This window comes from Anabrus simplex, chromosome 1 (genome assembly GCF_040414725.1).
Source record: "Anabrus simplex isolate iqAnaSimp1 chromosome 1, ASM4041472v1, whole genome shotgun sequence".
Taxonomy (NCBI): Eukaryota; Metazoa; Arthropoda; class Insecta; order Orthoptera; family Tettigoniidae; genus Anabrus; species Anabrus simplex.
In genome coordinates this window covers 436,712,204-436,727,947 of record NC_090265.1, presented here as the reverse complement: position 1 = coordinate 436,727,947, position 15,744 = coordinate 436,712,204, and the positions used below count along the sequence as shown (strand labels likewise).

The following is a 15,744-nucleotide window of genomic DNA, read 5'->3' as shown; positions in this document are numbered from 1 at the left end:
TGAGGATATATGACGCTGTTGATGGTGATTCTTTCATGGGATGAGGACGTTACTCCTTAAACAGACCTCTTATTGTAAGTCGATGGGAGTGAGGTATGCGCTGACTTCACCATCTCATACAAACCCTTCCTGAAAAATTATGCATTTTAGTGCGTATAATAAATAAATTAGAAATAAGAATAAAACGATTTATGGTCCTTGCGAAACAATTAAAGAAGGTCAAAAATGCAGGCTCGAAACCCATCTCATTTAAATCAAATATTAAAATTTCAATGGAATAGGTAAAGTATAATTTCTGCTATGAACAGTTGACATTAGTACAAATAACACTCTTCACAGCTGAACTTTCCGGGCCACCACATTTTCGTCATATGACACCTTGGGACGATGTTTTTTTTTTGTTTGGTTTTTTTTGTTTTGATAGGGGCTTTACGTCGCACCGACACAGATAGGTCTTATGGCGACTATGGGATAGGAAAGGCCTAGGAGTTGGAAGGAAGCGGCCGTGGCCTTAATTAAGGTACATTTGCCTGGTGTGAAAATGGAAAACCACGGAAAACCATTCTCAGGGCTGCCGATAGTGGGATTCGAACCTACTATCTCCCGGATGCAAGCTCACAGGCGCGCGCCTCTACGCGCACGGCCAACTCGCCCCGTGGGGACGATGTTATAGCGTCACTGAAAGTTAGTTTTGCTTCAATATTGTAACGCATTTGCACAACACAGTAAAATGGGAGTTTTTGTTTTCATGTTGATACATTGTGACAACCTTACGGCACAAGTATCCTGTCCCACCTTCCCAGACTGCGAATTGACAAGTGAAAAGATCATGTTTTTATCTGGTGTGATCCAGAATTGTGTTCCATCACTCGTCGATATGCGAATTAAACACAGAGTATTAAAATAGGTTCTTAAAACACATTAAAAATTAAGGACTATCATGAACAGTGGTCTGTTGAAATAATAGAACTACTTTACAAAATCAATGCGAGGAATCGTACTTTTGGTGTACTACCTTTTATATAGTTATCGATCTGTAATGATCTGTTTTCAATGTTCCTCCCTATCTTATTCGGCTTATGTAACTGAATATCATTTAGTAGTGCAGTGGTTTTATGAATATCAGGCCCCGCTTTACTTATTTCAACGTTACAATTTATTATAAACCTCACTTGAAGTGAGCAACGGAAACGTCTCTTTACTAGCTTTAATATGTATTAATACTCCATTTGGAATTATCAACTACATTTTTATTTTTATTATTGTGACATTCGATCTGTTTAGGATCCAAAAGTTTTCTCTAACGCCCTCAACCTCTACAGGACGCCACTTCACAAAATTTACGTTCTTATAAAACTACCAGTATACAATTTGTTACCAATTTTTAAACAAGGACATTCAAGAAAGTGTATAATTTACGACTATTTGTATATTAGACTTTATTAAGGCTTCATTTTAAGAATATCATAACTATTGTCAACCATTTCGCTCACCATTTGAAGCATATTTCCAACATCACCTTCACATTCATATGTAATTTAATTACAATCAGGTACCTGATTAATTATCTTTCAGATTTAGATTAAGGCTGAAGATGCCCTTAATTAAAGGGCGAAACGTCACTATAATTTTATTTACAGATTTAATTCGTTATTAAAATCTCTTTTTATGTATTGAATAGGTGGAATAATTAAACTTTAATATTTATTTGACTTCATTATCAGGTGTGAGTTGTAAATAATGGTCTGTTTGGGCAATGCCAATTTTAGCACGAAATACCAACCTATGTAGACAGAATGATTCTAGCGCAAACATATTCCCCTACACTTGTAACCGAAGGGGTGAACAGTGACACCGGCACAAACGCGTTGAATCCGTACTTTTCATCACTGACAAGGGACACCTTTGACCTCGAACGCTCAGAACCGCACGAAACCATGCTTAGAATAACAGGCAATCATAAACAAAACAGTGGTGTGCTTCATTTCCATGCAAAATTCTGCACTTGTCTGCTAGCGCCACTAGACGGTGGCATAGTGTAGCTGCACTAACCAGCGGTTCAGTTGCGTGAGTGGTATAGCTGCAGTACGTATTTGTCTCTTGGAGTGTTTGCAAGCGAGTTACTGTGTAAACTGTGTACAGTACAGTGATATCATGAAGAGAATTAATCCTACGCATTTAGTCCAAATATTAGGGACCAAGTTGCGACGTGCTGAATGTGGAAATGGCATCGGGGCCGAGGATATGGAGTTCGCGGATACGTTATATAACATAATAATTCAGAAATATAATGGCGATGACACAGAAATACACGATGTTACGCTGGATAGATAAACGGATTTTGAAGGACAGGAGGAACCTGAACCTGCTCTTCAAGCAGTACACGACATTCATCTCCAGAGCAACAGGAACAGTCAAGTCAAAGTGAGTACGAACTCTCTCCACCCAAAAAGACGAGGTCCATTGTATTAAAAGATATTGATGACTGCGTACTAGAGAACATTTATGAAGATTATTACAACCGTGGCTTCAATTCCTATAAGAAAATTAAATCAAATTGCACATTAATTCTAAATTATGTGTCTAGTAAATGGGGAGCATGTGCTCGTTTTAAAGGAAACAGACTGTCACAATTACAAACTATAAAAGAGTATGTAATATCGCAATTTGATGGTGCAACGAGGTATGGATCTACAGTTCACTATTGGCATTTGCAGATGTGGGCATTAGGAGGGGCTAAAATGGCTGGCTTGGTCAATTTCAAAGCTTCCATTTCCTTTATCGACCATCTCAAGGCTGAATATGGCATTTCATACAGGCATATTAACTACATTTGTCACACGTAAGGGCACACGTCAGAAGGCACAACAGTTTGTGGAAGAAGTGAACATGTTTGTAGCAGAGGAGGGTGTGGTGAAAGGTAATGTTCGGAACAGTGACCAGAGTCAATTCCAGTATGAAATGTCTTCATCATCAACACTGTCCTACAGAGGAGAGAAAACTACAGGTAGTGTGTTGCAGTCTGTACACAGCTCTACCCACAGATACACAATTGATGTGGCTTTTTCAATGGCAGGCAGACTAGCAAACAAGTTGTACATCTGTTTTCAAGAGACACCAGGCACTTTCGGTTCCAATATTTTAAAGAAACTTGAAACAACCGGTCCACGAAACATTCATATGGAGGCAAGCAAAAGTGCAAAAATAACTAAAGAACACATGCAACGTTTTCTAACTTCAGTCCTTGGCGAACATGTAACAAAAGTAAAGAGCCTATTGTTGTGTGATTCCTGGGCAGGTCATACAGTTCGTACCCTTGTAGATGCAAGTTCTCCAAACAAAGATGTTACGCTGAAAATATTGCCACCGAAAACAACAAAATATTGCCAACCCCTTGATGTTTACTTCTTACGGCAATATAAACTCTTATATCAGAAGGATTACTGATTTTGTAAGACTACAGGGTGCCAAACCACAAGTGAAGGTACATGAACGTTATTTCATCGTGAAACTTAACTCTGTGATTTACAATCAATTTGCTGCACCTACGTATAAGCCTATGTTGCAATATGCTTGGCGAAAGCCAGGTTATAACCTTGGCATACCAACATCATCATTTGAAAATGTAATTAGCGTGGCTATTGATATTGGACTGCGTGAATGCGAAAGTGATTTGAAATGTGATAACGTGGCTTTAGTGAGGTGTGCACATGGTTCTCTCCCACTTTGTTTTAACCACTTCATCGAAATCCCGCATCTGCACTTTGAGGATTAATATAAGCACTTTCAGGTGTGTGGTACTGCTGTATACGTGTGTTTTGCGCTATTATAAGTACTTTAAGCAGAGAGTTTTGGGCGCTGCTGGTTGAAAATGTAATGACACACTGACGCCATTAAATTACATATAATTTCCTTCCTATGGTATTGATATTTTGTTTCTCTCTATTCAAATGTTACTTGAGGTAGAATGCAACGTTTTGCATGGAAATGAGGCACACCACTGTTTGTTTTATGATTGCTTGTTATTCTAAGCATGGTTTCAAGCGGTTCCGAGCATTCGAGATCAAGTGTCCCTTGTCAGTGTAATAAGTTACCAATGCCAGGCTTTTTGCAAATGTTTCTTTTGAGCCCTCTTGTGTTGATCAGTTTGAACAAGAACTCGTAAGTAACAGTACTGACTGTTTGATAGGAATAGGAATCTAACAGACACACGCAAAACTCTCATTTTTTTCTTGTATCCTCAGTTATGCCTTGCAGTGTTGAGCCTCCTCATGATTTCCATGATCGAGTCTATTATTACCCCTAGATGACCTATCTTCTTCCATTCGTCTCACATGACCCCGCCACCGAAGCCGGTTAATCGTTAAGACATCATCAATTGAATGTAATCGTAACTTAGCCTTTAAGTCCTTATTCCCCCTGCTGCCATTCTTCCAGTTTTTACCAGCAATCATTCCCACTACATTTATGTCTGTTACTTTTAACTGATAAGTAAGACGTCGTGAGTCGACCCAGCTTTCACTGTCGTACAGCAAAATCGATCTGTAAAAATAATGTAAAGCGAGTTTTAAGAAAGACCAACACTCATTTGATAGTGAAGTAAGAACAGCACAGAAAAGTGAATCAAAGGTGGCTAATGGTATTTTTTTTTTTGCTAGTAGCTTTACGTCGCACCGACACAGAGAGGTTTTATGGCGACGATGGGACAGGAAGGGCCTATGAATGGGAAGTATGCGGCCGTGGCCTCAATTAAGGTACAGCCCTAGCATTTGCCTGGTGTGAAAATGGGACACCATGGAAAACCATCTTCAGGGCTGCGGACAGTGGGGTTCGAACTCACTATCTCCCGGATGCGAGCTCACAGCTGCGCGCTCCTAACCGCCCGGACAATTCGCCCAGTATGGTAAAATTTAAAATTATCTGTCTTTTAATTCCATAGTTGGTCAAGACAGTTAGTGGCGTAATTCACTAGGCTGTTCCAAACGATATTATCAAACATGCCAATGAAAGAGCTAAAGTATTATCTAGGGCTACAATATCATCCGTAAGGGATTAATTAAACTGAATTAAGTTAAATGATTAATGAAAGATGACCTGGGAGTATGATATCATCTATGTTGTTTCAGCATGGATAATGGGCTGGGTCATCTGCAAGACGGTGCCGTATCTTCAAGGAGTGTCGGTGAGCGCTTCCATCAACACGTTGGTGGCAATCTCGGTGGAGCGCTGCCTGGCCATTTGCTACCCCATGCGGTGGCAGATGACCTCACGAGCCTGCCGTGTGGTCGTCATCGTCATCTGGCTGTTCTCTCTCACCATCACCCTGCCATGGGCTGTGGTCTTCGGGCTGCAGCCATTGGAGGAAGGCAGTGACATGCAGGTAACGAACTCTTCTGCAGCTGGGGGGACCAAACACCCTAGATTCGTGCAAAGAAGTATGCGTTCAATTCCAGCCAGGAGAAATTTATTGATATACCCCTACGTCTGTATTTGTGTATAGCTCTTGAAATCCACCTTCTAAAAACAGGAATGAGTGTAAGGTTATCTCCTAGCGATGAAAGGCGGTTGAGTATAGACATCACCATTATATCCCACTTGTTGAAGGGGTTACATCCTTCGCAAGACTTAATGGCACGCAAGAAGGTACCTATTTCTGTTTCTGTTATTATTATTATTATTATTATTATTATTATTATTATTATTATTATACCAGTTCCTTCACTTCAAAAGTTTTAGTGACTATCCTGGACTATTTATTTCTAATTTTTGCCTCCCGTATGAGGATTACTGCATAGTGGATGTCGAATAACTGTCGGAGGTTTCATACCCAGAAGTGACTTCTCCGCCCATGCACATGGTTTCCCCATCTTTTTTTTTTTTGCTAGTTGCTTTACGTCGCACCGACACAGATAGGTCTTATGGCGACGATGGGACAGGAAAGGGCTAGGAGTGGGAAGGAAGCGGCCGTGACCTTAATTAAGGTACAGCCCCAGAATTTGCCTGGTGTGAAAATGGGAAACCATTTTCAGGGCTGCCGACAGTAGGGTTCGAACCTACTATCTCCCGAATACTGGATACTGGCCGCACTTAAGCGACTGCAGCTATCGAGCTCGGTGGTTTCCCTTCTATCTGGCCTTCTGTGTTCAGGTGTATCAGGCTGTATATGTCATTTCACTTGATGTAACCGATAAAGACTGCTTTCCTACGGTTTTTGTTTTGTTTTAATAATAATAATAATAATAATAATAATAATAATAATAATAATAATAATAATAATAATAATAATAATAGATGCCACTTAATTAATACACCGAGCAAATTTATAGCTTTGCATGACTATTGATATCATAGGACATTTAACTTTCAAATGGAAGCTTAACTACACGGATGTGATATAATATTTATTTTATCTTCTATTAATTTGATTAATTATTTGCCTCGCAGTTGGGCATCAATTGTAATTAACTCTACTCTACTCCACATGAAATGATAATAATAAAAGTCTATAATTTTCTGAAAATACAGGTAAAATGGTGCCAGGGGTCACTAAGGGGTCTCTCAAATGTTAATAATAATAATAATAATAATAATAATAATAATAATAATAATAATAATAATAATAATAATAGGCTGCTAGTAGTAATAATAGCAGTGGTAGAGCATTGAACTCAGGTCACGCACATATGTCTGAAATCTGATATCTTGTTGATTGAATCTTAACTGAAACCGTCTGAAAGCGATAGAAAATTTATTGGAGCCTAAATTTAGGCTGCTATAAAATATTTAACGAATTGATTTGTCAATAATATTTGTATTAAAATAAAGTGACGCAATAATTAATTCATGATAATAAATCTCAAGTCCGACTCCTTGCCTGAATGGTCAGCGTATAGGCCTTCGGTTCACAGGGTCCCGGGTCCGATTCCGGGCCTCGTCGGGTACTATAATCACGTCTGATTAATTCTTCTGGCTCAGGAACTGGCTGTTTGTGTTTGTCTTAACACTTTACCCTTCATACTAAGACACCACACCACACTAACAATCACCACAGAAACACGCAATGGTGATTACATCGCTGCACATAAAGTTGGCATCGGGAAGTGCATCTAGCCGTAAAACTGAGTCAGATCCAATATTCGATACAGTTCGCACCCGCGGCCCCACAGGTGTGGGAAAATCTGTAGAAAACTAAAAATAAGAAGACGAAATCTCATGAATCGAACCCGACAAACCAAAGTACAATGGCAAGTATTTTTTATTTTTTTGCTAGTTGCTTTACGTCGCACTGACACAGATATGTCTTACGGCGACGATGGGACAGGAAAGGGCTAGGAGTGGGAAGGAAGCGGCCATGGTCTCAATTAAGGTACAGCTTGGTGTGAAAATGGAAAACCACGGAAAACCATCTTGAGGGCTGCCGACAGTGGGGTTCGAACCCAGTAACTCCCGAATACTGAATACCAATGGCAAGTAGACATCCAAAACGATCTATCAGAAGTCCATATTGACCCAGTAGTAACTACACAGGCTACCTGTACATAAAGTGATAAAACCATCTGACACAATTTCACACCCAAGCAACCGACGGAAATAAACTGAAACTGCAAGAACACAGGAAAGACGACTGACTTATGAGAGTAAGGAAGTTTTAGGAAGATAAGAACAAGACGACGGCTGCTAGCTAATGGTTTTACGTGCTCCTTGGAGGGAAAAGCGTACAACAACAACAATAATAATAATAATAATAATAATAATAATAATAATAATAATAATAATAATAATAATAATAATAATAGACAGCCTTGTTTTAAACGAAATTCATGTCTTGGTTGTATTTGCAATTTACTGCCGTTTCTTCTAAAAGTAGTTAACCAGAAAGACCTAGTGATTGGTTATCGTGTATTGTCTTCCTTGGATCTCGGTCAGCATAAGGTCATACTTGGCTCAGTTTCCCTGCGTCGACGTCCACATTCACAGTTCTGCTTGTAGTTCCCCACTCCTAGTGAGGACTCGCAACCCCCAACTTCCTTATCGAGATAAGGAACTCGTACTCATTAGTGATAACCAGTCAGTGGTGACCTAGTAAAACATCACGACTGTCCAGTAGCGAAGAGTGCCCAAACATAATTGGCACACATTATTATCGACGAAAGCTGGCACTCACCACAACAGTCAAAATATTCAGAACAGTGCCCAGGCAGCATTATAAGAACCAATGGCCATAGTCTTGAAAAGCACCCAGTCACAATCGATACGCACGACCACTGATGAAATATTAAGAATCCACTTCCTCGTTCACACGCATTTATAAACCGTCTTCGAATTCAAATTTGTTTTCGTCTACCGAACTATTTTTTGGAGTAAAGATTAAATGTTGTTTTATTTGGAAATATTATAAACCATCACTTCTTAAATCGTCCACTCTCATCCACTTTACTTAACTCTAAATATTCTCCGCTTGTAGATTGCGACCTAAAGCAACTACCTGGACAATTCCAACTGATGTGGCTGTGTACCGGTCTCAAAAGCAAAAAATAACGGCCGAGAGGATTCGTCGTGCTGACCACAGGACACCTCGCAATCTGCAGGCCTTCGGGCTGAGCAGCGGTCGCTTTGCAGGCCAAGGCCCTTCAAGGGATGTAGTGGCATGTGGTTTGGGGGGGTGTTATGTGGATGTGTACCAAACTAACTGGGATTCTCAACTTCGTCACAATGACCTGCTTATACAGAGAGTCTGATGCATATTGTATATACAAAATATAGATATAATGATAACAAACTAATTACAATTTCTTACGTGATTGAATATTAACATGCCTGAAATTAGTCGTGGCTTCAAAAATTATACACACTTATAATTCACCACATAATTAAAATATAAACGGAATTGTGATGTATTTTGCGTTTTACAGAGGTGTAACACGTATACGTTACAGTGATATTTCACAAATCCCACATGCTTTAGCCGATTCTAACCGCAGTCACCGTGTTAAGAGACCGTTTCCTCTCAAATAAAAAGCAGTAGCTCTCTGTTGTACAGTGTCGGCCTATGGATCCCAAAATCATGCGTTCAATCCTGGCAATGGTAGGTGGAATTTTGAAGGGCAGAAAAATCTTCCTTCGTCACTGGATGCCACTCGGCTATTATATTCCTCCTCGCTTCCCTAAGTGATTATTTATTTCAAACATTCATTACGGGTTCTTCGGATCTATGTTCATATGTTTGTTCTCTACATATAAAAAAACCACTCATTTCGAATATTTATACGTTTATTTGATCAATTCATGTTGTTCTTTCATTCCATTATATTGTACTGTAAATGTTAGCGAGAGCTGATACATACAAGTAGTATATTGCAACATATATACTGAAATTAACGATTTACTTGAGCGCTCACAACAACAGCAAATGATATTTACTCACCCCCAAACGGAGGCTAGCTTATTTCTGGAATTTCATGACAGTAGCTAGGCAAGGCCAACATTTAAGACTTTCCTTGTTCGCTTCAATTTGAATACGACAACGCTCCTTGAGCCAGTTAGCGTGGGACGCTACGTACGAAGTGGAAAGCTCGACCTATTAAGAAGAAGCTGCTAGAATGGATTTGATGGAGGGATTGATTCCTCAAGATACTGCTTAATGGATAGTGTCCTATCACCCCACCCCTGGGATTATATGGTATCTCTCATTTTCAATATGAGTTTTGACCTAGAATCTTCAGCTCTGGTCTAGTTCACAATCACATTGCAAGAGAGAACTAACGTTAATTTTGGATGGGTAACCACGGAAATGTTTTAATAAGAGTAATAATTTGAAGTATCAGAATTTATGTTATATAGTGTGGTGATTTATGGCCACGTCAAAATTAATCAGATCTTTCACGATAGTAATTGGTAATATACATATTGTTGCTTGTCCGTGGGTCCTCCTAAAGTGGTCTGTGTGCCAGCGTGTATGGATGATGGTGAAGATGATGTAGCCAGAGAATTAAACGTGTGTCGGCACATGGCCTATTTCTATCGAATAACACCAAGCCCAAGTCTCCATCAACAGCGTCACATGAAAATGACTAGGTATGGTACGTATTATATTTGTCGGAAAGGCCATATTTCTGTTAACTTACTGAGTGAGTTGGTCGTGCGGCTAGGGTCTCGTAGCCGTGAGTTTGCATTCTGGAGATGGTGGGTTCCAATCCCACCGTTGGCAGCCAAGAAGATGTTTTTCCGTGGTTTCCTACTAACAATGAAAGACAGATACTCAGCCTATAGTTACTATGTGAAACATCCAGCACAGAAAAATTTTGAGAATTTATAATAGACTCCGAAATAAAACCACGCATATGATAAGAAACGCTAAAATTCGCTACTCGTACGAAATTTTAAATACACATGACTATGCTGTTGTATGGAAGACTCTCCGCGATATGAGTCTAAATAAAACGAAGACAAAGGACAGTAACTGTAATGTACCTTTGCACGATCTGAATGATTATTTTAGCTCAAGAAACGTCCAGACGAACGAAAATACCAAGAGAGCCACTATTGACAGAATATCTTCTAAGGGAAAGCATGGTGGGGAACCATTCTACTTCTCTCACGTGACTCTAGGTGATGTAAAGAGCGCCCTCAATGACATAAAATCAAGGTCTACTGGACATGACGGAATAAACCTGTCCCTTTTAAGAAGAATTCTAGACATCATTCTTCCTACAGTAAAGCACATTATTAACACCTCACTTATGAAGGGAATCTTTCCTGAGAACTGGAAAAATGCCATTATCCGACCCTTACCGAAAAATACTACCCCAAAACCCTTGACGATTACCGTCCTATTAGTATCCTCCCTGTACTAGGAAAAATACTGGAGAAACTAGTACACAAAAGAGAAACTTTCCCTTATATCGTAACTTATTCGACAGATATAAATCAGGGTTTAGATCGAACTACAGTACCAACACAGTATTAATAAAAATAACAAACGACATTCAGCTAGCAACGGATAACGGACAAATTACAATTCTTATTCTTCTCGACCTTACAAAGGCATTTGACTGCGTAAACAAAGACATTTTACTAGCCAAATTAGAAACGATAAAATTTTCTAATAATGTATTATGCTGGGTACATTCCTATCTCAGTGGACATAAACAATGTATGTCAGTGGGAGATAATATGTCTAGATGGCGAAATACTGAGATGGGGGTAGCACAGGGTGGGTGTTATCACCCCTTCTGTTCTCCTATCAGAACAACTGAACTCTAAATATCACTTATATTCAGACGACATCCAATTGTATATTCATACCAAGCTGAATGACATACAAGATGCAACCATGAAACTAAACGAAGACGTATTTAACATTAACGAATGGACTAGTAGCCACTGCCTGAAGGTAAACCCCTTAAAATCGCATGTCATCATAGTAGGGTCTAACAAAGCGCATGCCAAGTTAGAAAGCATCAATATACCGGTTATCAAGATCAATGAAACACCTATAACACTGAAAGACTCCATTAAGAACCTTGGAATAATTTTAATAAGTATTTAAGTTGGTCAGAACATGTAACAAAAATTTGTCAACGTGTATTCGGTTCATTACACTCACTCTACAAAATGAGGTACTTTCTACCTGTCAAAGCCACAAAACTGCTCGTTCAAGGACTAATACAACCAATATTTGATTATGGTTATGTAGTATATAATAACATAAGTTGTTCATTTAGTTCTAAACTTGAACGGACGCATAATGCCTGCATTCGATTAATTCTAAATGTTCCGCTCCATTCCCACATCAGCCCATTCCTCCATCGGCTGTCCTGGTTAACATTATGTGATAGACGTAAGTACCATGCTGTTTCTCTTCTGCACAAAATACTGCGAACTATTATCTGAGAATAGATTTCAACTACCTCTCATTCAGGTAGAACACCCTTAACGTCATCAGTACAATCCCTGCTGTCCATCCCGACTCATCACAGTAGTATGTAAAACAAGTCATTTGTACCGGGGACCATATTTTTCTGGAATTTTCTTCCGGCTGAAATTAGAGACATGAGCAACCTAAAGCTATTCAGAAGAATGTGCTGGAAATGTTACCTACATTCAGATTAATTTACTCTTAGAAGCACTCGTAAATGTTAGATTATTAAGTTAAATGAATAAAATGTAAATGTAAGGTTAGAAATATATAGTTTATATTTTTCGAGATATAGTTTTAATAATAGTAAATACTATAAATTCATTTTAAAATGTTAAAATCATTTATATGATGCTTTAGTTTTCAGTTAAATTACATTTCACGTTAACATTAAATTATAATAAATTTATTTTTAATTTTAAGTAGTTATAATGTACAGTGCCAACGGCCGTAGCCGTGTTGAAGCACCGGATCCCGTGAGATCTCCGAAGTTAAGCAACATTGGGCGTGGTCAGGAGTTGGATGGGTTGCCACGCGCTGTTGGTGGGGGTAAGGGAATGGAGGAGCGGAAAGGAACTGGCCACCCTACCGCACGTAAACTTCGGCTCAGGAACACCTCTGCGGAGGTTCGGACCTGCCTTCGAGCAGAATAACACTTACCTATAACGTACAGTATGTTATGTTTATGCAAGTGCCTAACTATACTTTTTGGTATAATGGCGGGCTTCATAGCCTGAGCCCCGCCATGTACAGAAAGAAATTAATAAAGAAAGAAAGAAATAAACAATACTTACTGTGAAAATTCTAACTGACACATTTCATTTGTAGATATGCATCGAGCATTGGCCGTCGGGCTTCATTGGAAACGTTTACTTTGTGGTGGCACATCTGGTTATGTGCTATCTCTTCCCACTGGTCCTCATCTCAGTGTGCTATCTGCTCATCTGGAGACGTGTCTGCCGTCGAACTCTGCCGGGCGAACCACAATTGCCCGGAGGTGGCGTCGATCTTATGATCCACCGCTCCAAAGTGAAGGTACATGTTTTAATTCTTACAAAACCCATTTGAATTTATTTCATTCATTAGCATCCAACGTATTTGTTCATATTATCCGACCATTCATATAGGAAGGTCTCATCTCAGAAGTTACATGCATATTCTAAGTCCTGGATGGCTTTGATTTAAGCAAACAACACAATCAACAAAGCGAATACGGAGAAGAGGAGGGCTGCTCTCCCCTTGACATCACCGAAATGTCCATTAATATCAGGTACAGCGTAAATCCGTACGCAGTATGTGCAAGGCAAAAGGAGCACAGGACATAACAGCATTTCCTCCTACATCTCTGGTTTCCCTTGTCGATCTCTTTCTATTAACACTCAAGTATTCACTCATTTGTCATCGTCCTGAAGAAGTGTGAAAAGCCTTTTCAGCCGATACAATCATACGCGTATGTGCTTTATCATACGACTTGGCACTTAACAGAAATCAGTTCTTATTATTATCCGTATCGTTTCAGGATAACTCAAGGCCATATCGGTCATTTTTAGCTTGTTCATCTATTTTTGTTTGTTTGCTTTCCGAGTTAAAATAATAACTTGGACTCTTCGTTCAATCAGAACACTATAAAACCTATCGATGTTGCAAGTAATTGTCCTGTTACACAATAAAATTGTAGGGACTCTACTGTCTGTATATCAACTTACTCTATCGTCCATGTATAAAATTTTTGTTATATTTATCAGTTTCAGCTCTACTCATTGGCGTTTCGCTTCTGTTTAGATTTATTTTTGTACCGCCATCAGAAAGGAACGGCTGAATAAATTTCAGCTGAACTCCCCATTCTTAGTCTATCCACTCAACAATAGATTATAAGATACACATGATAACAAAATCTCACGACGAAAAGTGATTTTCAGTTATACCAAGACAGATATTTAATGTTTTTGCATATAGTATTTATTTTCTGTGAATGCTATGTTGGCTATTATAAGTAAAATGCCATTTATTTTAAATATTTTTTGTCAGAATACACTTTTAGTTACTATTGAAATGAAGGAGCAATTTAACATTTTCTGTAAGGCGTATGCTGTTATAAACAGTTTAAGACGTGTTATTTTCTCCCCAGTAGTGATCAGGGTTTGAAAATATCAAGACTTTTTTAAAATACTTCACTTAGGGTGACGGAACACACTGTGGTTTTGCAGGTGATAAAGATGCTTCTGGTGGTCGTGGTGTCGTTCGCGCTTTCCTGGCTGCCGCTATACGTGCTATTCACCAGGGTAAAATTTGGTGGCCCGCCGTCCAGCGAGATGGAGGAATCCCTCATCCACGCCCTTCTACCGCTAGCTCAGTGGCTGGGTGCGTCCAATTCGTGTGTGAACCCCATCCTGTACGCCTTCTTCAATCGCAAGTTCCGAGCAGGGTTCCACGCCATCATCACCAGCCGCACATGCTGTGGCACGCTCAGGTATTCCTTGTCACTCATTTTAGCTCCAATTTCTTGCTCAGATCGTTCTCCCTTGTTATATGTTTGCCGTTATTTAACATCAATTCTGCAACATACACTCATGAGCAATATAGAGATAATTGTCGTAGCTGTGCTCAGCTCGGCGAATGCAATAGTAGGGCGAGAGTTGTAACAGGGTGGACGTCAGACGTTGTATACCCTGTTTGAATAACAGTTACCTGCAGAATGGGTAAACCATGAGAACTCTTCGCATTTCATCACGGCCAGTTTGTCAGCGCAAGACTTACGCGCTACGCCAGCGCCATCTCTGAAGTCGTGCAGGCATTGGGCTTTCCAGGGGCAACCGTATCAAAAGTGTACTGTGAGTACGTGAATTCGGGCTAATCACAGCCGCCAGGGTTAACTATCGTGGTGTGCGACGCGTTGATGACAGGGGTCACCGTTATCTAGCTCGGATTGTAAGGGCTACAGTGCAGCAGTTCACTCGCAAATTCAGTGCTGGACAACAACGACGTGTGAGGAGTCATACCATGGGATACAGAAACAAGAGTCCCTCGAGAGTACCTTTGCTTAACACCCATCACAAGGCACAACGACTGACATGAGCAAATGAACACGCCATTGGACGCTCGAAGAATGGGAAAAAGGACGCCTGGACAGATCAGTCGAGGTACCAAGCTGGTACATGTTTATGCGCGGGTACGAATGCGTCGTCAACCGCATAAGGCAATGGATATCTCTTTTGCCAATACGGTACAGTTCATGCCGGTAGTGGTATCTTCGTATAGGGACCGTTCAAAAGTAGTACCGCTGATAAATGTGACAACGTCCCTCACGGGTGAACATTACAGGAACCTGTTGGCAGACCATATTTACCCCTTTGTTCTCCTACAGCGCCCAACAGGTGACCTATACCTACCTATACCTACAGCCCATCGCTCCCGAATTGTGGCTGACTGGTTCGATGAGGTTCGCGCGGATATGAAGATGCTTGCTTGGCGCTCGGAAAGTCCCGCTCTCTATCCCATTGAGCACAACTGGAATGCTGTCAACTGGGATGTGCGAACCCTGGACCCCACTTCGAACAATCTTCGTGGATTACGGACGGTTGTACAGCGATAATAGATCAGCATGGCTCCCCGAATCATCCGGTGCCTTGTGGAATCCATGACATGCCGTATCGCCACCGCCATCAAGACGAAAGGGGGTGTTACACGCTACTAGCCTGGTATCTCTATTTCAATTGCTCACGAGTGTATTACATATTGGTCAAACATGGTAATTGTTTTAAAATTCCCGTGATATTTCAAGGTATATTAATTATGACTTTATATGTGCTTTGTTGTCACTTCGGTGC

General features: G+C 40.1%; 1 protein-coding gene across 1 annotated transcript in view; it reads left to right on the top strand.

The window, feature by feature from the left end:
• Positions 1 to 15,744, top strand: part of LOC137500360 (neuropeptide SIFamide receptor-like) — a 189,743-nt gene that overhangs the window by 156,978 nt on the left and 17,021 nt on the right. The window contains exons 3-5 of the mRNA XM_068227143.1: positions 5,127 to 5,380; positions 12,746 to 12,952; positions 14,125 to 14,396. Coding sequence (XP_068083244.1) covers positions 5,127 to 5,380; positions 12,746 to 12,952; positions 14,125 to 14,396 — 733 coding nt within the window. The remainder of the gene's footprint in view (positions 1 to 5,126; positions 5,381 to 12,745; positions 12,953 to 14,124; positions 14,397 to 15,744) is intronic.